This window comes from Miniopterus schreibersii, assembly GCF_964146895.1.
Source record: "Miniopterus schreibersii genome assembly, chromosome: 11".
NCBI classification, from domain to species: Eukaryota; Metazoa; Chordata; class Mammalia; order Chiroptera; family Miniopteridae; genus Miniopterus; species Miniopterus schreibersii.
In genome coordinates this window covers 2,603,350-2,629,030 of record NC_138111.1, presented here as the reverse complement: position 1 = coordinate 2,629,030, position 25,681 = coordinate 2,603,350, and the positions used below count along the sequence as shown (strand labels likewise).

The 25,681-nt window shown below is 64.0% G+C and overlaps 1 protein-coding gene across 1 annotated transcript; it reads left to right on the top strand.

The window, feature by feature from the left end:
* Positions 1-566: 566 nt before the first annotated feature.
* On the top strand, positions 567-22,759 carry FIBCD1 (fibrinogen C domain containing 1; the record flags this gene model as incomplete). Its single annotated transcript, XM_081151392.1, has 7 exons — positions 567-640; positions 7,657-8,136; positions 11,384-11,543; positions 11,929-12,065; positions 20,987-21,083; positions 21,926-22,105; positions 22,500-22,759. Exons 1-7 carry the CDS (start codon positions 569-571, stop codon positions 22,757-22,759), a joined length of 1,386 nt encoding a protein of 461 aa, XP_081007518.1. The 5' UTR covers positions 567-568.
* Between the last annotated feature and the right edge of the window lie 2,922 nt (positions 22,760-25,681).

The window sequence follows — 25,681 nt, the reverse complement described above, 5'->3', positions numbered from 1 at the left end:
GTCTGCTGCGCTCCCGCGGGCCGGGCCGCGGGCGTCTGGGGCGCGCTCTGCCCCCTTTCTCTTGGCCTTTCGGAGCTGGAATGTAAGTGTTGCAGCCCGCGGTGCGCGCGCGCGTGGCAGAGGGAGACCGGGGAGCAATAAAAAGCAAAGAGAGTCCGAGACAAAAAAAAAAAAAAGACGCGGAGATTGAGAGGGAGGGAGGGAGGGAGGGAGGCGGAGGCAGAGGAGCGCGCAGGGGAGGCGGGGAGCGGGGAGCGGGGAGGGCGCGCGGCGCGAGCGGCGGCAGGCGGGCGGCTCTCGCGCTCCCGCTCTCACCCGCACACACACCCGCACACACACCTGCACGCACACACACCCGCACACACACCTGCACGCACACACACACACACCCGCACACGCACCCGCACACGCACCTGCACCCGCACGCCCGCTGGCCGGGGCCGCCGGGCGCGGAGCACGGAGGCGGGGGTCCGCGCGCACAACGCGCCCCGCGCCCGCGCCCACCTCCGCGCCTTTGCGTTCGGCAGCCGCGGGTCCCGGCCGGCGACCCCGCCCGTCCTGCCAGAGGATGGTCAACGACCGGTGGAAGACCGTGGGCGGCGCTGCCCAACTTGAGGACCGGCCGCGCGACAAGCCTCAGGTACCCGCGGGCCAGGGGCGTGGGGACTCCCCGGGCCCGGGCGGTGGCCGCTCTGGCTGGCGGCACGAGGGACACCCAGCCCCGGCCTGGAGTTTGGGGACCACCCCTTCGAGGCTCGGGAGGCTGGGGAAGGGCAGTCGCCCTCCTCTCGTCCCCCTCCAGAGGACGATTGAACTTGAGGTTGGGGATGGGGCGGTCCCCCTGCGGGAGGGAGGGTCCCCTTGCGCCTCCAGTAGACTCCCGTGCACGCCCGCGTCTGGGGACCTTTAGTTCACAGCGGAACTAGCCCTTTCCTTGGCCGAGTGACCTCTCGCTGAGTCTGTTTCATCACCTCTGCAATGGGCATCTTAGCCACTTACTGAGCTGTGCCCACCCCCTGCCGGGTGCCTGGCCTGGTAACCCGACTCCCCTCCCCATCTCCTCTGAACCCTCACACTTTAGTCCCCGGCCCCCTGCCACAGGCTCGCAGAAAATCGATAAATATTTGCCTCCTGCGAGAATGCAGGATACGGCGATTCTCCAGCTTTGCGACAAGGGGAGCCGGGCTCGGAGAAGTTTGATCCTGCCGGAGGCCACACAGCTCTGCCGGGATTTGAACCTGGGCCTGTGGGCTCCAGGTGGTTCATTCCACCCTTCCAGCCGCCTCTTCAGGAGCAGTGGAAGTGGGCAGGCCTGGGGGGTGCCAAGGGCTGAGCACCAGAAGAGGGTGAGCGAGGGCAGAGCTCCAGGGCTGGCCAGAGAGGGGACCGGAGACGGGCGGGCGGCTGAGTGAAGGTGCAGCCCTGGGGCTGCCCCGGGCCAGGCTGCCAAGGGACTGGGGCAGGAAGGCGAGATGCGGAGGCCCGCTGGCCAAGGAGAGGAATTAATGGGGCTGCCCGGTTCAGATTTCAGGTTTCTCCCAGACAGATGTCACTGGGGAACCGTTGGTGTTTGCAGCGGCAGGAGGGGGCGGCAGGGGAGGGCCTTGGGGGGCCCCTCACTCTGAGAAGCTGCAACCTCCTCATTCTGTCTGGCGTGACACTGACAGTGGTGTGGGGCCCAGCCCTCTACAGTTTGCAAAGCTCTTTCCCAAACGTTTGTGCAACCTCACTTCCCACAGCGGCCTGGGGACTAGGCAGGGATGCACATTCCCAAGTCAAGAGGGCCGGTGGCTCAGAGAGGCAGAGGCATACGCCCCAGTCACCTCGAATGTTAGCAGGAGAGCGAGGCTTAGGAGCCAGGTCTGGCCCCGAGCCTCCCCCTGTGCCCCTGAGGTGGTCTGTTCCCTGGTAGATCAGGTCCACACCCAGGCCATCCCCAGATAAAGTCTTCTCTTGCTGAAACTGGACTTTCTCCCCTCCCAGCAAGAGCAGCCTTACCTTCTAGACTTGTCGTTCAAGGCCATTCCCAGCCTGGCCCAGTCTCCCATTTTATTAGCCCCCTTACGGCTGCTTATTGCCTGTCGTTTGCCAACCCCTGGTCCCACGCCAGGCTGCCCATTTCAAACCTTTCTTGTCTCCTCTTGCTGGCTGCACCAAGTTCCCCAGCACAGACACACCCACACACACCCCTTCACTCAGGGAAAGCCTACTAAATGCCACCTCCTCCAGGAAGCCTTTCCTGATGCCCAGAGGCTGTGTCTTTTTTAAAAATATACATTTTATTGATTTTTTTTGAGAGAGAGAGGAAGAGTGAGGGAGAGAGAGATAGAAATGTCGATGAGAGAGAAACATCATCGATCGGCTGCCTCCTGCATGCCCCCTACTGGGGATTGAGCCTACAACCCAGGCATGTGCCCTGACTAGGAATTGAACCAGTGACCTTTTGATTCATGGGTCGATGCCCAACCACTGAGCCACGCCCGCTGGGCCAGGCAATTCTCTGAATACTTCCAAAATTTCTAAAAACACTCCAGAAAGAAAAAAAAAAGATTCTCATTGAGAAGTCCTTCCTGGTGTCTAACCCAAACCCTGCTGCGTTTCATTCACCAGGAGATACAGCGGGGACCTATGCCTAGGGAGCTGAGAGTCTCGTGGGGACAAACAAACGCGCCAGACAGGTGTCATCACTAAGCGCCGTGGGCATCAAGATGGAAAGGACACCTCTTCTGTCTTGGTCCCTGGGGTCTGGTTGAGGTCCCTGCATGGCATGGCTGGGAGAGGAGGAGGGTGAAGGGAAGAAAGGAGCCCGTGGGGGCTACAAGTCCAGGACTCCCTCCTCCTGCGCTTTCCTGAGCCCTCCTCTGGGCCCCCCTAGACCCTCGGTCATTAGCCAGCCCTGTTGTGACTGTGACCAGGAGCCCAGGGGCTGAGTGCATCGCCTGCAGGCGCCTGGGCCAATGGCTCATAGAACAGGCCTCAGGCTGCTTCCTGAGTCTCCGGGACCTGGAATAATGAACAGAACAGCCAGCCCTCACGCTGGGGGCCTCGGACCCCTCTCTTCCAGGGCCAGGGGCTCAGAGTTCAGCCCAGGTCCGGAACTGTTTGCCCAGGGTGGGCTTCTGGGGGAGGTAAGGTGGACTCCCCCAGGGGCCCGGGTAGGGGCTGTGCCTCCCACCTTCCCCACTGACCCCATAAGCCCACCAGAGAGCCCCTGCCGGGCCCCAGACCACACACGCCCCTTGATTTTCCCAGTCTGAGACCCCCCAGTGAGTCTGTGTCCTGCCCCAGGCTGGGCCGCTCCTAGGAGATGGGGCTGGGACGGGCTCGCAGCCAGGTCTCAGCCTCCCGGCCTCTCCTGGAGGGAGACTTTCTCCTTCCTACTGGGGTACCAGGAGTATGGTGTCAGCCTGCCCAGGGGGCAGCCGTAACCCAGTCCCCTTAGATAACAGGGAAGCAGGCCCAGGCGGGGGGGGGGTGGGGGGGGGGAGGCTGGCAGGGCACCAAGGCAGTGTTGCCCTTTCCCCCGGCCCTCCCTCCCTCTGCCAGACCCCACACCCACTCTGGAGGCTGGGAACTCAGAGGCGGTGGGACGGATGCCACCTGCAATTGAGGCACCTCTGGGGCTTCCAACCTCCTGCCTCCCCTGGCACGAGCCCATCTCGTCCTCACCAGGGCCTCCTGGGCAGCCTGACCGTGGGCCGGAACTGGGGGTCCCACGGGGGACAAAGCCACGTCCCTCCAGTTGGGAGCTCATGCGGGTGGTTGGGGCAGCAGGAGGCCCGAACCTGGGGCTCCTCTCCAGCCCACTCCCTGGGTTACCTTCCCAGTCTCCCGCCCATCCCCACTGGAAGGGGGGCCTGTGTGCACCCCAGGGTGTGCACCCCGCTCTGCCACGGCCACCGCTGGTGAATACGCTCCGGCCCCACGGCACCCTTGGCTGGGCTGCTCGCCGCCCAAACCCCCCCTTAGCATCTCGGGCACGCAAATGCAGCCTGTAAGGCGAGCAGTCCTTCGTGTGTAAGGTGCTCTCTGAAGACTCAGTCTCCTCTGCCGAGCGGCCCATTTCATCTCCAACTACCATTGTCGCCCTGCCCCGGGGGGGACCCCTGCAGCTTTCTTGAGCCCCTCCTTTCCTCCACGATCCCTGCCTTCCAGCCAGGGACCTGGGGCTTGGGTAGGAGTGGGAGCCTGAGAGGGTGGGTCCTGGAGATACGGGGGCATGGCTGGCCACTCTGCCTCCCCCGCTGGGACGTTAGTGTTCTTCAGGTGGGGGACATCTCTCTGAGCTCTGCGGCACAGGGTGTCCCGGTGGACCTGGGGAGGGGCCTGCAGAGACTTGCTTGCTGACAGAGCTCTCTCTCTCAAACCCCAGTTCCCCGAGGCAGAGGGAAGACGCTGTGGGTTTAATCAGCAAGGATCCTGGGCACAGATGGTGTGATTCCAGAGCCACCTGGCCCTGGGTTCAAATCTGGCCGGGCCATTTGCCTTCTGGGTGACCTTGGGCAAAGTATTCTGCTCTCTGAGCCTCAGTGTTCCCATCTGCAAAATGAACGTGGCCCTAGCAGGGGTTATGTGGAGGTTCCAGTGGCAGAACACGGTATAGATTCAGCAGTGATAACGTGGTGCCCACTGGTCCGGAAGCTGCCGACCTGCAGTGACTGGGGATTGGGATGTCCGGGAGGTTGCCTTCTTTCTGTGCCAGGCCATCGGAGGTGGTCCCAGGGCCAGAGGTGCCCTGCCTTGGGGACCAGGGTTCAGCATGGATGTCATGGGCCTCCACCCTACCAAGCCCTATAGGTCCTTAGGCCTATAGGTCCCCCTATAGGTCCCCTTTGCCTCCTCTACGTCAGCATGGCCACAGAGAAATGACCAAGTCCATCTGCTCTTCCATCCACCCAACAGCCAGCTCCCTGTCCTTGGGGGGGGCTCATGGTCCAGGGCAAGTCTCCCAGGCCTGGGATTGCCAACCCCCGAATGCCAGCTTTCCCTGTGTCCATAGCTTTTATCCCCTCAAAGGGATCTGTGCCCCCAAAGAAGATAACAGTCACAGCCTGTGGGACATGAGCTCCCTCAGGGCAGGGCCAGGACAGCTGTCCACTGTGAAGGCTGGCCTGGTGCCCGGCTCATGGGGACACCAGTGAGCAGGGACTAGATGTTTGAGTGAGTGAATGGATGAAGTCAAAAGCGATGACTGTGTCTTGATAAGTGCCACCGAGGAGGGAATAAGAGCCCTTCCTAAACTGGGGGGAGGGTTGAGGAGACAGTCAAGGGAGGCTTCCTGGAAGAGGTGGCATCTGGCTGAGCCCTGAGGGAGGAGAGCGAGTTAGGCCAGTGGGAAAGGAGCGGGGAAGCGGAGCCTCGGGCCCCGCGCACGGCCTGTGCAGAGCTGGCGGAGGGGAGCCACCGGAGCAGGTCTGCGGGAGTAAACCGTCTGGGCCTGTGAGCCCGGGTGGGGGTGCCCCGGGTGCCGAGAGGGGGGCTGGAGCGAGTCAGGGGCAGTGAGTCCCCATCTCGGCAGGTTCAGGCTCAGGCAGTGATTTTCAACCGTTTTCATCTCATGGCACATAAACTAATTATTATAATTCTGCGGCGCACCAAAAACATACTTTTTGCTGATCTGACAGAAAATAGGTATAATTTTGATTGATTTACACACACAAAATAATGGTATAGTAATTACCTGTCCTTTTTGCTCCAGAGTGACTTTTTTTAAAAATCAGGGGCCTGTACGTGTATATAAGGATTTCTGGTACCAAGAATTAACCCATGAGACGCAACCTTGTTTGGTTCAAGACGGGCATTCACACCTCACAGACAGACGGCTATTGTTGGGTTGGCTGCTGTCATTTTTTTTTATCTGACAATCTCAGGGAAAAGAGGTCAGTGCCCCGGACTAAATAGTCAGGAACTGCATGTTTTAAACATGCTCGCGGCGCCCCGGTTGGAAACCGCTGGGCTAAGGATTCCCTCCCTCATCTCGCCGGTAGCACAGACGGCCTCCCGGGGTCTGCGTGCCCGCCTGCGCCCTCCCCGGCCCCCAGCCTCCCCCGGGCCCAGCAGCGCACTCGGAAATTACTTGTAGATTTGAATCTATGGAAAAGAAGCTGTTCGCTCCGCCACATTTTCTCATAGTGAGACCTCTTGTGTGATGTAAGAGGAACCACTATCTTATGTGTCACTTAGAAAGAAAGAAAGCTGCCAATTACAGCTGTAAGATGCCCCCCAACATTAGAGACGTGAAAATGTAAGAAAAAGAGAATGTGGGTCCCGGCATCAGCGACACACAGAAACAACACTTTGGGTGGAAAATAAAAAACCAAGCACTTCCCGACGCTCTGTGTCCATTGGTCACAAGATAATAAAAGCCGCCAGTATTTACTGCACAAGCCCGTGGCGCCAGGAGCGGGCCCAGCGTCCCTGTGCTAACTCATTTAGAGACGCGTTGAGTCCAGAAAGTTGGAAATGGGAGGAAATTTAGTCTGGAGGTGGCTGGCCCTGGCCCTGGCCCTGGCCCTGGCCCTGGCGGGAGGTGGGAGGCTGGGGGTCTAGCCTGAGCTCTGCTTCTAATTTGCTGTGTGACTCGGGGCGAGCCCCTTGCCCTCTCTGGGTCTCAGTTTCCCCATGTGTCAAATGCTTGGTAGTCTCTGCAAGCTCCCTCTGGGCCGTGACGGGTCAGGTCCAGTAAGTCTGGATTTGCTAGTGTCACGGCGCTTCCTTTAAGTGCCGGCTGCACAGGGCTCCTGCTCCCTTGGTTGCTGGCCCCAGACCCAGTTCAAGCCCAGCCGGGCCTGCTGCCTCCATTCTTTGCCCAAGTTGCCTCTTTTCCTGCTCTGGGAGTCACAGCTGCCCCGTCGCCCCAGCCCTCGCCTCCTTAGGGGGGGGAGGCCCTTTCCCACCTTAGTGGCACTCTGCCACCAAGGTGTTGATTCTGTTTGTCCTGCTGCTCCTCCCCCCCATGGAAAGTGGGAGGAGGGCGGAGGAGCGGGCTGGGGAGACCGCCCTGTGTCCTGGACTCCCGGCAGCCTCCCGGGACGCACAGGCTTTGGGACCTGGGATGCAGGTGCTCCGGGTCGAAAGGGACCGTCAGTGATGGGCACCCCCCCCAGGCGCTCATTCTGCCGGGACAGACAGTTTGTAGCAGTGCCGCCGTCACTGGGCAGGTGGAGCATCCATCATCGCCCCTTCACAAGTGAGGACGCCGAGGCTCAGTGAGGGACGTGCCTCACCCCAGGTCCCCCCACGTGAAACGGCAGCGTGGGGACCTGAGCCTGGCTGCAGAGTGGGACCCTCACCTCCAGCCCTCTGCAGACCCCGAGGGCCCGCCCTGAGCTGGCTGAGTGGGGTGGGAAGGGGTCACTCTCTCCATCGGCCTCTCTGCCTCGGTTTCCCTTTCCACCCTCTCCTTCCCCGTCTCCCAGCATCTCTCGCTCTCTTGCCCTTGCTCTGTCTTCGGTGTGTCCTTTCGTCTCTGTCTCTAGGGCTCCCCCGTCCCCAAGAAGGGCTCCCCCTAAGCTTTGTCCCGAGGCCCCGACTGGGGCTGCCTGGGTCGCCCGCACGGGGCAGTGCCGGAGGCCCGGGTCTGCCCTGATGCCGCCTCCCCTTCTCTCTCCTGTCTGTCCGTCTGTCTGTCCGTCCGTGCGCCTGGCCGGCCTGCAGCGGCCGAGCTGCGGCTACGTGCTGTGCACGGTGCTGCTGTCCCTGGCGGTGCTGCTGGCCGTGGCCGTCACCGGGGCCGTGCTCTTCCTGAACCACGCACACGCCCCAGGCACGGCCCTGCCGCCCGTCGTCAGCACGGGGCCGGCCGGTGCCAACGGCGCCCTGGTCACCGTGGAGAGAGCCGACAGCTCGCGCCTCAGCATCCTCATTGACCCGCGCTGCCCCGACCTCGCCGACGGCTTCGCCCGCCTGGAGGGCGCCCAGGCCTCTGTGCTGCGGGCGCTGACCGAGCACCGCGCCGAGCCCCGGCTGGTGCGGGAGCAGGACAGGGCGCTGCTGGACGCGCTGGCTGCCCAGCTGCCCCGCCTGCTGGCCCGGGCCGCGGAGCTGCAGGCGGAGTGCACGGGGCTGCGGAAGGGGCACGGCTCGCTGGGCCAGGGCCTCAGCACCCTGCAGAGCGAGCAGGCCCACCTCATCCAGGTAAGGGGCAGGGCCCAAGCTTGAGGCCTTGGCGGGAGGGGGGGTTGCTGCCACTGTGTGCCAGCCCTGTGCTGGGCACTTGGTGTCCATGGCCTCACTGAGTCCCCAAGTGCCCCGGGACCAGGGGCTGTTGCTATTCCTATAGACGGGCAGATGAGGCTCAGAGAGGTTGGCCTCTCGTCCAAGGCCACACAGCTAATGGTTCCAGGATTCAAACTGTGCCCTGCGCACTGTCCCGGGTACTCATGTAGCACCCAGTCATCAGGTCAAATCCAGGGCTTGGGCCTCCCAGGTGCTCAGTGCTGGTGAGGCTGGTCATGACCTTCACTAGCAAACTGAGGTTCAAGGTCAGTGGCAAGCCCTTTGTAGTGCCACATGGCCAGAGAGCTGCACCCACTCCCCAGATCTACCCCCCATTCACTATCCCAGCTGTCCAGGGAAGGAGGGACCAGTGAGGGGGCCCAGCCAGAACCCCAGCTTGTCCCTACTATCTCTGAACCCCCCACGCCCCGAGCCAGGCCAGGTCCCAGGAAGCGCCGGGTAGATCTGGGTGAACAGGTTCCAACTGACCACGCCTGGAGCACAGCAAGAACTTTCCCCCTCACGGGACTGGGGGTTTAGGAGCATCTCATTGGCCTCCCAGCATTTTCCATTAGAAAAAGCTGAGGCCCAGAATGGGACAGGGATTCATCTAGGTTACATTGGTTAGGTCCGGCCTGGCATCTGGCCTCCCGGGGCCCTGCCCAGCCTCCAGCCTGCACCCCATCACCCTGTGACTCGGGTCCTTAAGGACTAGGAGGCAAGCCCCACCCCCACCAGCACCCCAGCCCCTCCCGGACACCTGGGATGACCAGGCGTTCGGTCACACAGCAGCACATGAGCAGTGGGCCTCTTCCCTCCGCCGAAGGCTGCAGCTGGAGAAATTACAGTGCTCACCATCCTGTCTGGGTGACTGACGGGCAGGCGGCTTCCCTTCCCGGGTGAGGCAGGGTTGGGTGCTCAGCCGCCTTACCACCACCCCACCGTCGGCACATCCCTGACGCTCATCTGCAAGGCTCAGGGGACCTCCAGACTTTCTGGGTGAACCGGGTCCTCCACCTTGCTCTCCCCGTGGCTCAACCCCTGGTTAGCCAGGCCTGGCCCATAGAGGCCTCACCCTTAGGGCTGGGGGGGAGGGATGGGGAGGGGCCTCAGGGCCTCCACCGCCCACCCAAGAGAGGCCCAGAGCAGCTGCTGCGAGACTAGCAGTTTTCCTGGGCCCAGCGGTGCTTTGGCTCGCCTGATACATGTACTTTTCAAAGCAATGTTTAATTTGACTCATTTCCCAGAGACGGGGTGACTTCAGGGATCACATGTCCTCACCTGGCTCCCAGCTTCTCTCCACACTTCCCAGAACCTCAGCTGGTCAGCCTAGACCTGGGTTTCTCAAAGCAGTGCCCAAGGGCACCCTTGTCAGAGCTGCGGGGTCTTCCTGTTAGAAGGCATCTCGGGAGCTCACCCCGAACTCCCCAGGTGCCAGCAGCTCAGCACGCACCTGGGGGTGCTGCCCTCAGGGCTGAAGCCCCAGCTGTGGGGCCTTGGGCATGTCCTGCGCCCTCCCAGGGTGGGTCTCCTCACCTGTAAGTGGGGATAAGGTAACCCACACCTGACGGGGCGCCGGAGCCCTTGACTGCACAGGGCTTGGCCAGCACCTGGCACCTGCGGTGCTGTCTCCACAGCGGCATCTTTCATTATTATGGTGGAAATTGTTGGTACCTGAGGTTTCAGCCATGGGAGCCCCACTGGAAACCCCCTTTCCAGTAGCAGTGATGGCCCTGGCCGGTGTGTTCAGTGGTCAGAGTGTCGGCCCAAGGACCGAAGGGTCAAGGGTTCAATCCCCAGTCAAGGGCACGTACCTGGGTTACAGGTTCGACCCCCGGGCCCAGTCGGAACACATGCGGCGGGCAACCAACTGATGTGTCTCTGACACATCGATGTTTCTTTCTCCCCCCGCCCCCGCCCCCGCCCCTTCCGCTCTAAGAATCAATGGGACAAAGGTCCTATTAACCAAGAGCAGTGGTAGTGACGGACCACCGCGTGCTGGGCCTGCCTGTGTGCTAATAAGCAGGAGCCTGGGATCGCAGCCCCATTCCACGGAGGGGCAGGTGGAGGCCCCGTGTGGCCAGTGCCTTGTCTCAGGGCCGCCAGCAGCTCCGATTTCACGGCCTCTGGGAGCTGCCGGGTCCTCTCTCACGCATCCGCGCCGCTCGGCCAGCAGGGCCTGGCTTTCCCCATTAATTCAGGCCACGTTTATACCTCCGTTTCAACTTGCATCATTCGCTGCTTTAAACCGAGGGCTTCCTTGCCTCTTAGCAAGAGTGAGCCGTGCCCGAGTTTCTGGTGCCTTTGCATCGTCTGAAACCATGGGCAGAGCCCCAGAGACTTAACCAGGGAGCCGGGTGATCGTTGCCCCGCCCCCCCGAGGGCTGCCCGCCTGCCTCTGCAGGCTCCACCTGCCAGGGGCCGTCTGCCTGGCGCTGCACGGAAGCCGGGGAGGGGGGGACATCGCCGGCAGGAGGGATCCTGCCCACACCCTGCCCATCGCCGCTCACCCCCCAGGCCGCGGCCTCGCTGAATCACCTGCTCAGCGGAGGGAAAGTAACAGCTTTGCAGGCGCTGTTTCCCGATGAGCCGGGAATTGCATTTTGTAAACTGCCTGCACAGTGTATTTCTATTTTCCTTCCCTGAACTAGCTATTATCTGGCAGCCGACAGGCTCGGTGGGTGAAGACCCAGCAGGCTCCACGCCCTCTGGCTGGCTGGGGGCCTGCATGACCGAGACCGCATGACCAGCCTCCCCTCCTCGGGGTCCTGCAGCCTCCCGGAGCCCAGGGAGGGGACGCAACAAACCCCAGACCCTTCAGGCCCAGCCAAGGTCCCGAGGTCCCGGGGACAGCCCCGCGCTGAGCTACACGCACACCTCTGGTCCTCGGTGGTGGGAAGGGCGGCCACAGGCAGTGGGAAGGATACGAGGACACTGACTGAGCACTCAGGCCCCCGACACAGGATGTCATGAACCTGGAGACACAGGTCCTGTTACTCTGGCTCACAGAGGAGGAAACTGAGCATGGGGAAGTTCAGCCGCCTTGGATCGGGGCCTGAGCAGGGCAGGGCCTGCTGTTGCACCAGGAGCCCACCTTGCCAGCAGGAATCATACTGTGTGGCCCCCCGGAACCCTTGCCCCCTCTGATCACCCCTGTGTTTCACAGCTTCTGTCTGAGAGCCAAAGCCACATGGCTCACCTGGTGAACTTGGTCAGCGACGTCCTGGACGCCTTGCACAGGGACCGGGGGCTGAGCCGGCCCCGAGTCAAGGCCGACCTTCAGAGGGCGCCTGCCAGGGGATTGCGGCCCCGGAGCTGTGCCAACGGTGAGTGGGGCTGAGGGGCTGCCTTCCTTGGGTGACCTGGTGCCCAGCTTTGTCCCACCTGCTGCCCTGATAAGGAGACACTGGTGCTGTTTGCCAAGGACCTCCTGCCGCTGGGCAGCACGGGAGCCCCGCCTGCACCCCTGTTGAGCCCTCCCCCAGCCCGACAAGGCGGCCTTGTGCCCATTTTCCAGATGAGGAAAGCGAAGCTCAGAGGGCGCTCACTCACCCAAACCCACCCAGGCGGTGGCAGAGCCAAGGTCTGACCCCAAGGCTAGGGCTCTGGAGCCCAAGTGACATTGCTGGGTGGACAGACAAGTCAGGGAGGCCCAGGGACAGAGGGGCGGGGGCGGGGGGCCAGCCGCCCTGACGGCCTTCCCCGTCTCAGGCTCTCGGCCCCGGGACTGTCTGGACGTCCTCCTGAGTGGGCGGCAGGAGGACGGCGTCTACTCTGTCTTCCCCACGCACGACCCCGCCGGCTTCCAGGTCTACTGCGACATGCGCACCGACGGCGGGGGCTGGACGGTGAGTGTCCCCCTTCCTCAGCCATTCCAGGCAGGCCCCTGGGGTGACCAGGGCCCTGAGCCCCGGGTGCTCTGAGCAGGCCCTGCCCGGTGCCCCCGGCCCCCGCCAGCCTGCCTGTAATCTCACCATGGGGCTGCGCACCCGGGGCACCCGCACTCGGAGGTTGAGAGCTGACCCCCAGGGGCCCCTCGGGAGCAGACAGACCCCTCACCTGTCGCCCGTCGGCGGAGCCACCTTCCTGCTCCCTGCTTGAGGCTCCCCGAGCAGCGTCCCGGGCCGGCGGGCTGGGCCCTGGGATGGACGGCACCTGTTGCTAATGTGCGCTCAGGGCGAGGCCTGTGGGCTCTGACTCTCCTTCCCATCCTCGCGCCTGCGGGAGAGAAAAGGGGGCGCGTGGCTGCTGGGGGCAGAGACCCGGATGGTCTCCTGGTGGGCGTGGGGTTGCCCCCACTTCCCTGCGCCTCTGGTCCTGCCTGGGTGGGACGTGGGGGTGATGAGAGGTCCTAGGGCAGTGGGAGGGCAGGGCCGGGACTGTCACCAAGCCCCTCTGCCACAAGCCCCAACATCCACGCACAGGCCTGACGGGGCTCTCGGTCCTGCTGTGGGAACTTGGGCAAGTTCCTTAAGTTCTCTGAGCCTCCCTCAGGTGTGAAATGGGGACACCCACCTGCCTCACTTCGAGGTCCTAACTACAAGGAACAGAAAGTGGCTGGTTAAAGCAGAAAAGGGGTGTACTAGAGGGAAGCCCCGGGGAGCCCAGAAACCAGCTCAGGGCCTCACAGTCAGGAACAGAGACCCCAGGCCCGGCCAGGGGTGCCGAGTGAGGAGGGCAGGCGGGGGGTGAGGTGCCATTAGGCTCAGATGTGAGAGCGCTGACCCCCCCCAGGCCCAGAGACAGACAGACCTTAAACCTCTGTCAGCTCCAGAGGAGAGATTTAAATGCACTGGATCCACGTACGGGGCTAAAAGCTCTTTTGTTTTCCTAACTCAGAACATCTGAGTTATGGTGTTTGCCTCTGGGATCCCCTTGGCGGGGAGAACACACCAACCACCAGCCAGAGCCCAAAAATCAGAGTTAAGGGTTAGGACAGACTTAATGAAAGAGCTAGACGCCGGCCCGAGCGGTGCGTCCTCACTGGGGTGCCCTGAAGCCGGTCTCCCCCGGAGTCACTCAGGAGCTGGGCCGGGGAGGGGCCATCTCCCGGGGCCGCGGCTTCAGGGCCATGAGAGTGGGGTGGGTGCGCAGCTGTGGGTGTTCAGGGCGGGGTGGGCCCACCCTGTGGTCAGGGGGGAGTGGGTGAGCAGCTGCAGGTGGTCAGGGCGGAGTGGGCGGGCCCCACTCTCCCACTCAGACAGCCGGGCCTGGCCCTGGGAGAGGCCCCCTCTGCTGAGAAGCACTCTCGCAGCCAATAAACGTTCATATCCATTTGGGCCCAGGCAGAAGCATTCTTCTCCCAGATACCTCTGGGCATCTGTCAGGATCGCCTCCCCGACAACCCGAATCTCTCGGAAACTCAGTTGTTGTTGGGAGGGAGCCGGCTGCCTCTCTGGCTGCTGATGCCATCCATCCCCATTAGGTTCCGTGTCCAGACTCTGGGCCTCGAGCGCTGACCCTGGGCGCTGTCCCCGGTGGACAGGGCGCCGGGGCTGCTCTGCCCGCAGAGCCTGCTTCCCAGAGACGGGCGGGGCCGCTTGTGCCCCACACAGCTCAGTCCTCCCTCCAACCCCGGGGGGCTGGCCTGGCAGCCTCAGAGAGGGCAGGAGGTTTGTCCAAGGGCACCCAGCAAATAAGCAGTTAGCCCAGGGCATGCACACCCAGGCCTCCTGAGGCCCAGGCTCACACAGGGCTGTGGACCTGGCAGCCCCACGGCGGCCACACGGCGGTGCTCACTGATTCGCAGGTCCCACCACTGGCCAGAGCATTCAGCGGCCAGCCTGGTGGGGAGCTGGACAGGTCAGCTGCAGGACTGGGGGCAGGGGGGAGCCCAGAGGAGAGCCCCTAACCCAGCCTGGGCAGCCACAAGAGGCTCCCAGGCGAGGGCCCAGGTTCTGGGGGATGAGGCGAGAACAGTGCTCCAGGCAAAGGGAACACGCGTGTAGGGGTCAGCAGGGAGGTGGCGGGGCTTGTTCTGGGACGGGGTGACCCGCTCAGCTGGTATATGGCGCTTGGGGAGCCGGGACGAGGTGGGGGAGGTGGGCAGGGGCGAGGGAGTGTGGGGTTGTGCTGGCGCCTGAGGATTTGGGCTTTCTCCTGGGGGCAGAGTGGGCTCCTGTACTCGGGATTTGCCCACGGAAGGAGTGGGCCAGAGCCGTGGGGCCGAGGGGACAGTGGGTGTGGGGTGCAGTTCAGGAAGCATGAATTCCGTGAGCCCTGAATCCTTGCTGCAGAGTGGGAGCCACCACGCGGGAATGAGGCCAGGTGTGGCTCCTTGGGGTGGGGAGGCCCAGGGCAGATGGACACACACCTCAAAGTGGCCTTTCAGCTGATGTGGCTGCTGGCTCTGGCTGGGCCCAGGCCTCCTCTCCAGGTCCCCTCCCCTCGACTGTGAGGCTGTAAAGTCACCTCCTGGGATGTCCCCTTCCTCACCTGGCCAGCAGGTAGCCCTCTTGTCTTTTTTTTTTTTAAATCCTCACCTGAGGATATTTTTTCCATTGCTTTTCAGAGGGAGTGGAAGGGAGAGAGAGAGAGAAATATTGATGTGAGAGAGACGCATCAATTGGCTGCCTCCTGAATGCCCCCTACCCAGGCGACGGTCAAGCCGGCAACCGAGGCGCATGCCCTTGGCCAGAAGCAAACCTTCAGTCGGCAGGCTGAGGCTCTAACCACTGAGCCAGGCCGGCCAGGCCAGACCCTCTCATCTTGCTGAGCCTCCTTGCAAGGCCTGGGTTTTGGGTGGTCGGAAGGAGAGTCCAGGCACAGTCTGCCCTCACGGAGATCTGCCCGTAGGGGCACTGACACCCAGGCCCGATTGCTGTGCCCCCAACTTTGCATCACCACCAGTCAGGGTCACAGAAATCGGGTCCAGCTCAGCATCTCCCACCGCAGGGACCTGCAGGAGGATTGGTTCTGCTCTCAGCCCCTGCTCAGATCCCCGGTGCAGCCAGCTGCCCCCCAACGCCGTGAGCTGAGTGGCCCAAACGCCCATTCTGCATGGTGTCCACACTCTGCCAGGCATCTTACTGTTGTCATCGGCTCAAACAGACCCCTGATGGGCTTCAGTGAGGGAGAAACCCTCCCCACGGTGCCTCATTCCCTTCTACCTGAGCTCCCTGGGGAGGCAAATCCTGCCTCTGCTTAGAAAACATCAAAGGAGCCATCGGCCAGCAGAGTCCAGCCGCAGCCGGAGCTGCAGGGGGATCAGGCTCAAGCGGAGATGAAATGCTCCCCGGGCCCCGCGGGGCCTGCACAGACCCCAGCCTGAGACCCCAGGACTGCAGAGCCCACCAGGGCTACTGGTTCCTCCCTGCGAAGGCTGAGGCTATGGTGCAGGGGGACCTGCTGTGACATCAGTGGGGCCACCGTGTCCCCAGGCTGCACCCCACACACTGCTCCAGGGAGTCTGGAGCCTGCACATGCTGATAGTGACCATGCGGTGACAACACCCCACCTGCCCTGGGCCGATCTGCCTCCGTCCAGAGCAGTTTGGTGTTTGGGACTGTGAAGGCCGCCCAGGTAGTGCCGGGGAGGCTGGGCCCGTGCCTGAGCACTTGCTAAATGGCAGCTGAGTGGTGTGTGCCGGGTGCCCACTGCCAAGCCCAGGGGGGGTCATTTTCAGTCCAAAATAAGGTGGGGCCCCCTGGGCTTGGCAGCTGGTTCTGAAGGGGAGGAAGTGATGTTGGTTAGACCTACTGTGCGCCGCCTGCAGCCCTGCAGGGTAGCAAAGGGGTTGCTGATGGTACCTTTTTATAGAGAGGGAAACGGAGGCTCTGAAGGGTTGTGGCTTCTCTGAGGTCACACGCCCTGTGGGAGGCAGGGCCCCGGTTTTCTGGGACCTGTGCTTTTGCCGGCAAGGCCCAGAGGTGTCCTGACGGGATTTAAGGAGCATCTGTGCTCCAGGAAGGCGGGCAGAGCCTCCCCGGGGGCTGCCTTTGAAGGGCTGCATTCCCTCGAACCTTCGCGTTCTTTGTTCTTTAGACAAAAATCCTCCTCAGCCTCCAGCTCCCCCTCCTTCCCCCCAGAATCAGAGGCTGGTGGCCACCACAGCAACACCACCAACACAATGCTGCCAGTAATTGGTTTCCACAGCAGCTTCATCAGAGTCTGGAAAAAATCCCGGATGCTGCCTCCCGAGGACCCTTCTAAGGGTGGCAAAGACACCCGCTCCCCGTCTTATAGGGTTTGGACCCACCCAGTCCCCATCCCTTGGGTCTCAGCAACCCTGACTACCTGCCAAGACCCTGCTCCATCAACAGTTTAGCTGAGCGCCAACTCCTCTAGGAAGCCTTCCTGGACCACCCTCCCAACCCCAGGGGGTGGCACATCCTGCTCTGAGCTCCCAGCAAATTTCGCCACAGTTGCTGCCCTTGTGAAATGCTGTGTATCAACCAGCACATCTGACCAGCAGCAGATCCTGTGGGTGCGGCTGTTACAATCCCATTTCACAGATGAGGAAACTGAGGCACAACACCGAAGGAACCTGCCAGGCTGGGAACCTGCCGCAACCCGGGTAGCTCTGCCCTGCGACCGCTGGCTTGTGTGCCTACATCTCCTGGGGCATTGAGCTGTCCAAGGGCCAGAGTTACCCCTGTGAGCCCAGGGACGCCACATGGGGCCTGGGGCAGCAACCCTCTCATTGTGCAGAAGATATGGGCCAAGACTCAGAAGGGCACACCGCCCGCTAGCTGGAGCCCCAACAGGGGCCTGGTCTCCCGGGTGCCAGCCCAGGATGCAGAGGGAGCAGGCGCCATGCGGCTAAACGTGGAGCTGAGGCTGGCCCGATCCAGCTACGAGGAGGGCCGGGGGCTCCCAGGTGTGGGGGAGCAGTGTTCCGCCCCCTCAGCCACGGGGACCCCTCAGTCAGCATTTGTGCACCATCAGCTCCCCTCTTCTGGCTTTAGTGGGCCCAGCCCCCAGCCTTGAGGCGCCCCCACTCTGCAGAGGTGGCCTTTCCTCCCCAAACCTTAGCTCTCTCATCTGCCTGCGGGGAGGGCCTGCGGCTGGCCGGGGGCACTGCCGTGTGGGGTGCCCGTGGAGCCAGGCTCCGGCGCAGGCAAACCAGCAGCGGGTCGGACAGGCCTGTCGGGGAAGGGACCGTGGCGGGAGCCAGACCTGCGGAGCGTGAGACGGATCCGGAGCCTCCCTGATGAGCCGGGGACAGCCAGCCCCCACCCCCCGCCCCAGTGGCGTCCTTCCTTTGAAACCCAGAGCGCCATCTGCTCCTGGATGTGGGCCGTTCCCTTGGCTGAGTCCCCTCAGCGGCGCTTGGAAGACGCGCTGGGCGGCTGGCTTTAGAGAATCCACACCAAGGAAGCAGCTCCGTCTGTCTTCCCACGCGTGGCACCTGCCCAAGAGGCCGCGGCGGCCGCCAGCGCTGCTCCATCAGTCGCTTCGCAGCCGGACGCGACGGAGGTGCCCGGGAGCTGGGCCGATGAATATTTTAGCCTCAAAATTAATAAGTAATTCTTTTGTTTCCCTACTTCCCCCCCTTTTTCCCCCTAAGCAGGACCCATGTCCTGTGGGCAGGCAGAGGAGGGAGAAGAGAACAGCGATTCTTCACTCGCTCCCCTCTCTGTTCCGCCTCTCGGGCCGACGGCCCTGGGCCTGGTGATGTCCCTGAGACAGCTGGCGTCCAGAAACCTGAAGCCACAGCTGCGGTCCAGAGAAAACCTCCCCACACTCCGGGGGACCTGGGGGGACCAGCAGATGACCTGTGGCCGGCTGTCGCACTGGGGGCTTGCCGCATGTTGCGCTGTCATTGGCTCCAGGGCGAGGCCCGACCCGAGCCTGAGATCCTAGCCCGCACCCGGCACACTCGGCCACTTAGCGACTGAGCGGAGGGATAAGGACCGCCCGTGGCAACCGTGGGCAACAGGTCGTGATAGGTTGGCAGGCGGGGAAATCGACGTCAGGGGCTGTGATCAGCGATACTTCTTCCGTCAGAGGGAGTGGAGCAGAATAAAACAGGATAGAAGCTGTCAGAGCCTGTCCCTCTTAGGAAGGGCGGGTGTCACTGCAGGAAGCGTCTGTTTCAGATGGAAGCACCTGGCAGCGGAGGTCACCTGCAAAGCACACTCCCCAGTCTAGAGCCACCCCGGGGACGGGCGGGTTGCTGTTCGCTGCCGCCCAGGTTAAAGCGACGCGTTCCTGAGGCGGTGTCGGCTCCGACCACTTTGGTGGGACCGTCTGCAGCAGGACCCTGATCGCTGTGCACTGCCCCAGGTGGAGGAGAGGGGCCGGGGTCCAGGTGGCCCCCAGACACGCGCTCGCCCCCACCGATCATGCACCAGGCCCCTCGGGAGGGACCGTGCCTGTGACAGGCACCCAGCCCAGGAGGCCAGGAGGAAAGGGGCCAAGGACTGTGGGCGTAGAGGTCAGCCCTTGGCCTGAGAGGCCTGACAAAGAAAAAGGGGGCCCAGCCCGGGTAGTGGACGCCCCAGTCAGTGGCAAACGCCGGCAAACACACCTGTGAGCGTGGGTGGTAGGACAGTGGCCCTCAGGTGTCCAGCCTGGCCGTGGGCCCAGGCCATGACCGCCCGGCCTGCTGCTTACGGCTGCCGGCCTCTGCCAGTGTCTGAGCTTCTGTCTGCGGCAACGAGGAGGGGCCGGGGACACAGGACCTTGGCGCCGGGGTTGGGGTAAGGAGGACTCAAGGCTGAGCAGCGGCTGTGGTCAGCTCTCAACACCAGCTGGTCTTGGCCACTCTGCCCCTCTGCGGACCGTCTGGGCTTCATGCCCTCACCGTGCCTGAAGCCTGGCACCCCCACTTTCTACTCCCTGATAGTAGTAGTAGGAAAACGGCAATAATAATACCAGCCACTGTGCCATTTCATCCTGGCTGAGGTCCCGGGAGGCAGGCTTCTCAGAGGGTGAGAAAGTGAGGCCCAGAGGGGACAGATGTCTTACCCAGGCCACACAGCAAGCGGGTGAGCACGGGGCCAGCAGCCTGCACCTCCTCTGGGGGCATCCTGGACTCCCTCCCCCTCACCCCTCAGACCAGTCTTGCTTCCCGCCCGGGTGGGGGTCCCCCGGGGCCCAGGCCTCTCCCCTGTTCCTCTGCCCTAAGGGCCCTGAGGGGAGGGCCCTGACTCAGTTTCCCCAGCTGGCCCCTGGTGCAGAGGTGCTCAGCGGAACATGAGAGTGAATGAAGAGGCCAGGGCCAGGCCACTCGGGACAGCTCAGGCAGGAGAGGGTACAGGGCCCAGGTCTGGAAGGACGAGCGGGGGAGGGGGAGGAGAGGAGACTCATGCCACGGCCGGGCCTGCGTCTGTGCTGTCTCCAGCTGGCATGTACTGAGGACTGACTGTGCCAGGCCCCGAGCTTTTTCCCAGTGGACGGCCACAGCCTGTGGGGGAGGTGCTGTTAGGATCCCCATTCTACAGATGAGGAAACTGAGGCTCAGGAGGGGAATAACTGCCGGGCACCCTGGAGCCCAGGCCCAATAACCAATGCCCAGCCCCCCTCCGCCCGCCTCCCCCCAGCAGGAACAGGCCCCTTCTCCTGGGCTGGGGGGGGGGGGCGCGCCCGAGCTCCTGCCAGGATTAGGCCTGTCAGCAGCGGCCGTGCTCAGGGTAGCAAATCTGCAGCCGTCAATAGCTTCCCCTCCCAGGGCCTCTCAGATCTCTAAGCCTCATCGAATTTCCTTCTGCCCAGCCGGCCCCTTCTGAGGATGTTCACGCTTCAGGGTTGGGCCGGGCTTCAGGTCCTGGAGCAAGAAAAAGGTGTCACCTCCCTCCCGCTGCCTGAGTCAGCGCTGCCCAAATGCTGTGACCGATGGGTCCCCGGGGACAGACACGGGCACCCAGGCAGACCCGCACCCGGGCATTTCGGGCAGCTGGAGTCCGGCTGCTTAGTCAGAAGCTGGCAGGCCGCTGGCACCGCAGCCAAAGCCTCCACCTTGGACGCCCAGATGGAGGGTGGGCAGAGGGGCGGGAAAGGCTTGTTACAGAAAGACCTGGAGGCGGGGCCACGGCACGGGGACGGTGACCTCGCACTTACTCAGGCGGCTCTGGCCTGGCCCCGCGCGGTACTTATTTCAAAGCAATTTAAGCAATGGGACTCCCGACTCCCAGACCAGGAATGTTATTAAATGAGGAACAGGCGGCCAGGTGGCTCATCGGGCGCCCGAGTCACAGCCCAGCGGCTGCGGACTCCTGTCCTCCCCCAGAGATGCTGGGGCTCTCCCTGGCCCCCCCCCCCGCCACTGGTCCCCTCCTTCCCTCCCTGCCTGGCTGGTTGGGGGGGGGGGGGTGACTGGCAAAGACCTTTTAAGAGCCGAAGCTCTGGAGGCCAAGCCGGGGGGGGGAGGGGGGTTCTTGGTTTTTAAAAACTTGAGGATGGGTTTTTGTTCGGGTTTGTTTTGACCTGGGAAAGCTATTGGAACCCTTGTCCACGTGGCCCTTTTATTTGACTGGTGGGGAAACTAAGGCCCAAGCAGGGACAGGACCAGTCTGGGGTCCCTCAGTGAGGCAGCAGAGGCGGGCTTGGAAGCAGGGTTCCCTCCGCCCCGCCCCAGTGACCCTGATCCTTCCTGAGGGGACGTCCTGGGGGCTTGGGGACACTCAGTCCCACCTCGGGTCACCATAGGGCTGCAGAATCCGGGCTCTGCTCCAGGCCCCGTGCTGAGAGCTGTTGAGGGAAATGGGAGGACCAGCCCCTGCCTCCCGGAGCGGCCGGTGGAGAAGGGGGCAGGCGAGGCAGGGGGACGCAGGCTGGGCCTGGGGCCGGGGGCCTGGCGCCAGCTCTCCATGCTCACCTCCCGCAGGTATTTCAGCGGCGGGAGGACGGCTCCGTGAACTTCTTCCGAGGCTGGGAGGCGTACCGGGACGGCTTCGGCAGGCTCACCGGGGAGCACTGGCTGGGTGAGAGCCCCTGCGGCCCACAGAGGTGGCCTGCGGGAGGTGACAGCGACAGTGTGAGGCGTGTGGCCGGTGGGGAGCACCAACAGGAGGGCTCAGTGCAAAGGTCTGGGCCCCCACCTGGCCGCCGTCTCCCTACTTACACACCTACCTGGATGGGGGGACGGGAAGGGTCCGCGTCAGGAGGAACCCTTGGGAGAAGGCGGGTAGGTCCTGGGGGGGGTGCCCACCCCCTGTGGGTGCAGAGGCAGCTGGGTGGTGATTTAAGCTGCCATTTGCTTAATGTCTGTTTCCTCCGACCTGGGATCCGTGAGGGCAGGAGCCCCTCGGCCCCGATCTCTGCTGGGTCCCTGGCGGCGCCCAGGCTCCGGCCGCAGGAGACCCAGACACCCCGGAGCGGACGTGACCACGGCCCCCCTCCCTGCGCACCTCCTCTCTGCCCGGCCCAACCTTATACCCACCCTAGGAGTGGATGGGGAAACTGAGGCTGTCCTAAGAGTGTGTGTGGGGGGGAGGGAGGCCGGGGCGAGGTCCCAGGATGGGCACAGGAGAGCTCAGGCGGGAGGGACAGACGGAGGGAGGGACGGAGGGAGGGAGGGAGGAGGTGGGCCGGGTGTTGCGTGTTGAGGGCACAGAGCCAGGCCCTGGAGGCAGCAGGAGACAGGCACCCCCCTTCCTCTCATCCACGTATTGAGCGCCTACTGTGTGCGGAGCCCCACCTCTGGGGTCGTCGTCCCTTTGTCACCAGCCGCATGAGCCGAGCTCTTGTTTCTCCCTAGTTCTCTCGGGGGGGGGGCCACCTCCTAAGCCCCCCAACTCCTCCCACATTTTCTCTCCCGCTCCAGGGCTCAGGAGGCTCCACGCGCTGACCGCCCAGGCGGCCTACGAGCTGCACGTGGACCTGGAGGACTTCGACAACGGCACGGCCTACGCCCACTACCGGAGCTTCGGGGTGGGCCTGTTCTCAGTGGATCCCGAGGGGGACGGGTACCCGCTCACGGTGGCCGACTACTCGGGCACTGCAGGTAGGGCTGCAGGCGGCAGGCGCGGGCGGCAGGCAGGGCCGTCCCCTCCCTCCCTCCCCTCCCACCCCCCCCCATTCCGAAGCCCCTGCCAGCGGGGCCTGGAGTGCTCAGGACACCGGGGCTGGGCTCCACTGCGCCCCGAAAGTGCGGTGGCAAAGCCCTCTGGGCCGGGCTGCTCCGCTTGGCAGAGGCAAGAAAGCAGGGAAGGGAGTGCGTGACGCAGCTGGGAGGAGGGAGGGAGGGAGACCTGAACCCAGGGGCAGCCAGGGCCCAGGCTGGCACCCTGGGCGCCCTGAGCTGCACGGACGCCGTGGTGTGCAGGGAGAGGCGCGCGTGCCTGGGGGTGCCTCGCGCCCGCGGCCGTGCCCCGAGGACTCACCTCGCGCCCGCACAGGGGACTCCCTCCTGAAGCACAGCGGCATGAGGTTCACCACCAAGGACCGCGACGGCGACCACTCCGAGAACAACTGCGCCGCCTTCTACCGCGGCGCCTGGTGGTACCGCAACTGCCACACGTCCAACCTCAACGGGCAGTACCTGCGCGGCGCACACGCGTCCTACGCCGACGGCGTCGAGTGGTCCTCCTGGACCGGCTGGCAGTACTCGCTCAAGTTCTCCGAGATGAAGATCCGGCCGGTCCGGGAGGACCGCTAGGCCGGGCCGCGGCCTGGCCCCCCGCCCCGTCCCGTCCCCGGCCGCCCGCCCGCGCACCTGGCTGGCCCGCTCCCGCGTGGGGTGGGCCGGGCCAGCCCGACCCCAGGCCCCTGGGCAGGTGAGGTCACACCTCACCTTCACCCTGACCCTGCACCCCCATTTGCCTCCGATGCGGGCGGGGCAAACCACCCCAAATCCCACCTGCCCAGACTTCGGCTCCGGGGCTGCCTCCTCCTGGCCAGGAGCCTGCCACGGCCTCCTGGCGGCCCCTCCTCTTTGCCAGTCCAAGCACCTGGCGTTCTAGGGGCACAGAGAAGAGGGGGCGGCGCCCCCGGAGCCCTTCTAGCATACAGCGGAATGTTCGCATATGAGTCGGGTCTGAAGCCGGCCCCCCCTGGTCCCCCGACGCCCCTCCCTCGTTTCCACGGGCCTGGAGGTCCCGCCTCTCCCCCACGAGCCCTGAGGAGCAGCTGGTGCCGAGGGCTGCCCTGGCCACGTGCCCGGGCCAGGCTGTGGCTCGGCTGCCTGCCGAACTCAAGCCCCACGGGGGCTGAGGCCGGTCCCCTGATGTCCCCCATCACCCACCCCATATCCCCGCAGGCCTGGGAGGTCCCCACGCCCTGGGCTGCTGTGCCCAGCCTCTTGCTCTTCTGGGGAAGCGGGAGCCCTGCCCCACTCCATTCTCTGCTTGTAGGGGGAGGGGACAGGTCCCAAATCACTGGTCTGGCCCGGCCAGTGAGGGCCTCTTGATTTTCTGGGCATCCAAGGGCCTGTACCACCCCCAATTTCCAGGGACTCCAGGGTCCTGACTCCCTAGGGCTGGACCTGGAGGAGTTTGGTGGCTGTTACCCCACGGGCCCAGGGACTGTCATCTCAGTGGGAAGGTCGCCCCCTGCTGGTGACTGTTTGCGCTGCCACCTCTCAGGGGAAGGGAGGTCTCCTGGGGCAAACGGGGGAGACGGGCACCTGCCAGGCACTGAGAGCCATTTTCTCGCTGAATCCTCCCGATGCCCAATGTACTATTGTGGCACCTCCCCCCCCCAACAAGAACCGCAGGTTCCCAAGGTCAGTAGCCAGGAGAGGCAGGGCTGGGACCCCTGACCTTCACCTCCTGCTCAGCAGCCTCGGGGCCCTGATGCCTTTGCTGCCAGAACCAAGGGCAAGGCTGCTTCTCATTCCTGCCTGTGGGCACCTGGTGGGCGGGGGAGGCTTTGGGGGGGCCGGGCAGTCAGCCTGGGGAGCTGCTCGGAGGGTGGGCAGCACCAGCACCCCTTCCTCAGGCAGGACACCTGAAAGCAGGAACGGGGGTGGGGACCAGGGGGGCGCTCAGCTCTCCTTCCCAGTCCCACCAAAGTTCGTGCTTCAGTAATAAGTCAGAGCTGGCCGGGGCAGCAGGGGAGGCCGGGAGAGCCTCGGACTAGCCCTGTGGCCTGGCCAGTCCCCTCTAGCTCCACCTGCTCGTTGGCGGTGAGCAAAGCTTTGTTGGACATCTGCTGCGGGCCAAGGCCGGCCCTGGGTGCTGGCCAAGACCAAGTCCCTGCCCTCTTGGCACTCAGCTCGAAGCAGACGGCCAGGAGAAGGCGCTTACATCCCGGAGTGACCAAGGCAGTGACAGGAGCGGCCCAGGTGCAGGCAGGACCCGGGGTGGGTTGGGGTAGGGAGAATGGTAGCTGAGCACACACGACTTGAAGGAGCCCCTTCAAGAAATGGAGAGCCAGGCCCCCCGCAGGCTGCAGGGGCGTCCAGCCGAGGAGCAGGCCGGGGAGCCCCTCCCCACGAGCCCTGGGTGGAGCTGGCTTCCGCACCAGCTTCGCAGAGCCAGCCGCTGTTTAGAAAGTGCCAAGCGCTGTCTGATCTGTCATCAAACAAACTCCTGGTGAGTGATGTTCAGGAGGCTCAGGCGCTTGTGCCAGGGCCTGGCGGAGGAACAGACGTGCCACAGCTCGGGCCTGGCGGGGGCGGGCGAGGGCTGCCTTCAGGGGCCTGGAGACGCCCACGCCGTCCTGCTCCAGAGCAGCCCCACCCCCAGCCCAAGCCTGGCACCACTGGGCAACGTGGCTGCAGGGGCACAAAGCCCATCATGGTGGGGGCAGCCAGGCTAGCACCCCTTCCCAGAGGGCACCCCTTCAAAGGCTGGTGCTGAGCACAGGCGGCCCCTGCACCCTCTTGGCGAGGCAGGGCCCCCGCCTCCAGGAGCTCAGGCTGTGGCTGCAGTGCAGGTGGCCGGCCGCGGGGAGACCCGGGAGAGCCGGTGGGAGGGCGGCTCCGCACGTGCAGAAGGTCACCCAGGACTGTGGTCACTGCACCAGAGCCCTGACCTGCGGGGCCCGACCTGGCGGTGGGGTGCCTGTGTCCCTGCTCTCGCCTCACCTGCCCAGCCCCTGCCCTGTTTCTTCCTCCCACGAGAGGAGCCGGCGGGAAAGGAGGAGTCCATGCTGGGATCTTGGGGCACCGCCCCCCACCTTCTACAGGCTCCTCTCCACACGCACAGGGAGCTTCTGAGGAATCACCGACGGCCGCGGGCCTCGCTTTCCCAGCTCCGGATGCATCTCTGAGTTAAGCTAGAGGCCACCCAGCTGGCCACCTGGGCTCCTGAGTCCAGAGGACAGACGGACCTGGGTCTTCACCCTGATGACCTCGGAGGTCAGCGGGTGACAGGACAGAGCTCTGAGCAGTTCCCACATGGCACTGGCCTCTGCAGCCGCGTGTAAATAGGTTTCATGCTTGTCTTGGGGCAAAAGCGATATTGCCAGTGCCCACCTCCTCCTGGCCCCCCGCCCGCTCTGCCACCCACCCTGCCACCCACCCGCACCCACACAGGCCTCTGGCTGGCCAGGCTTGGGCTGGAGCCCGGAAGCTGGGAGGCCTGTCCCCCAGGACTCAGCGGGTTAGTGAGGAGCGTCACAGGAACCGCAGGAGGGG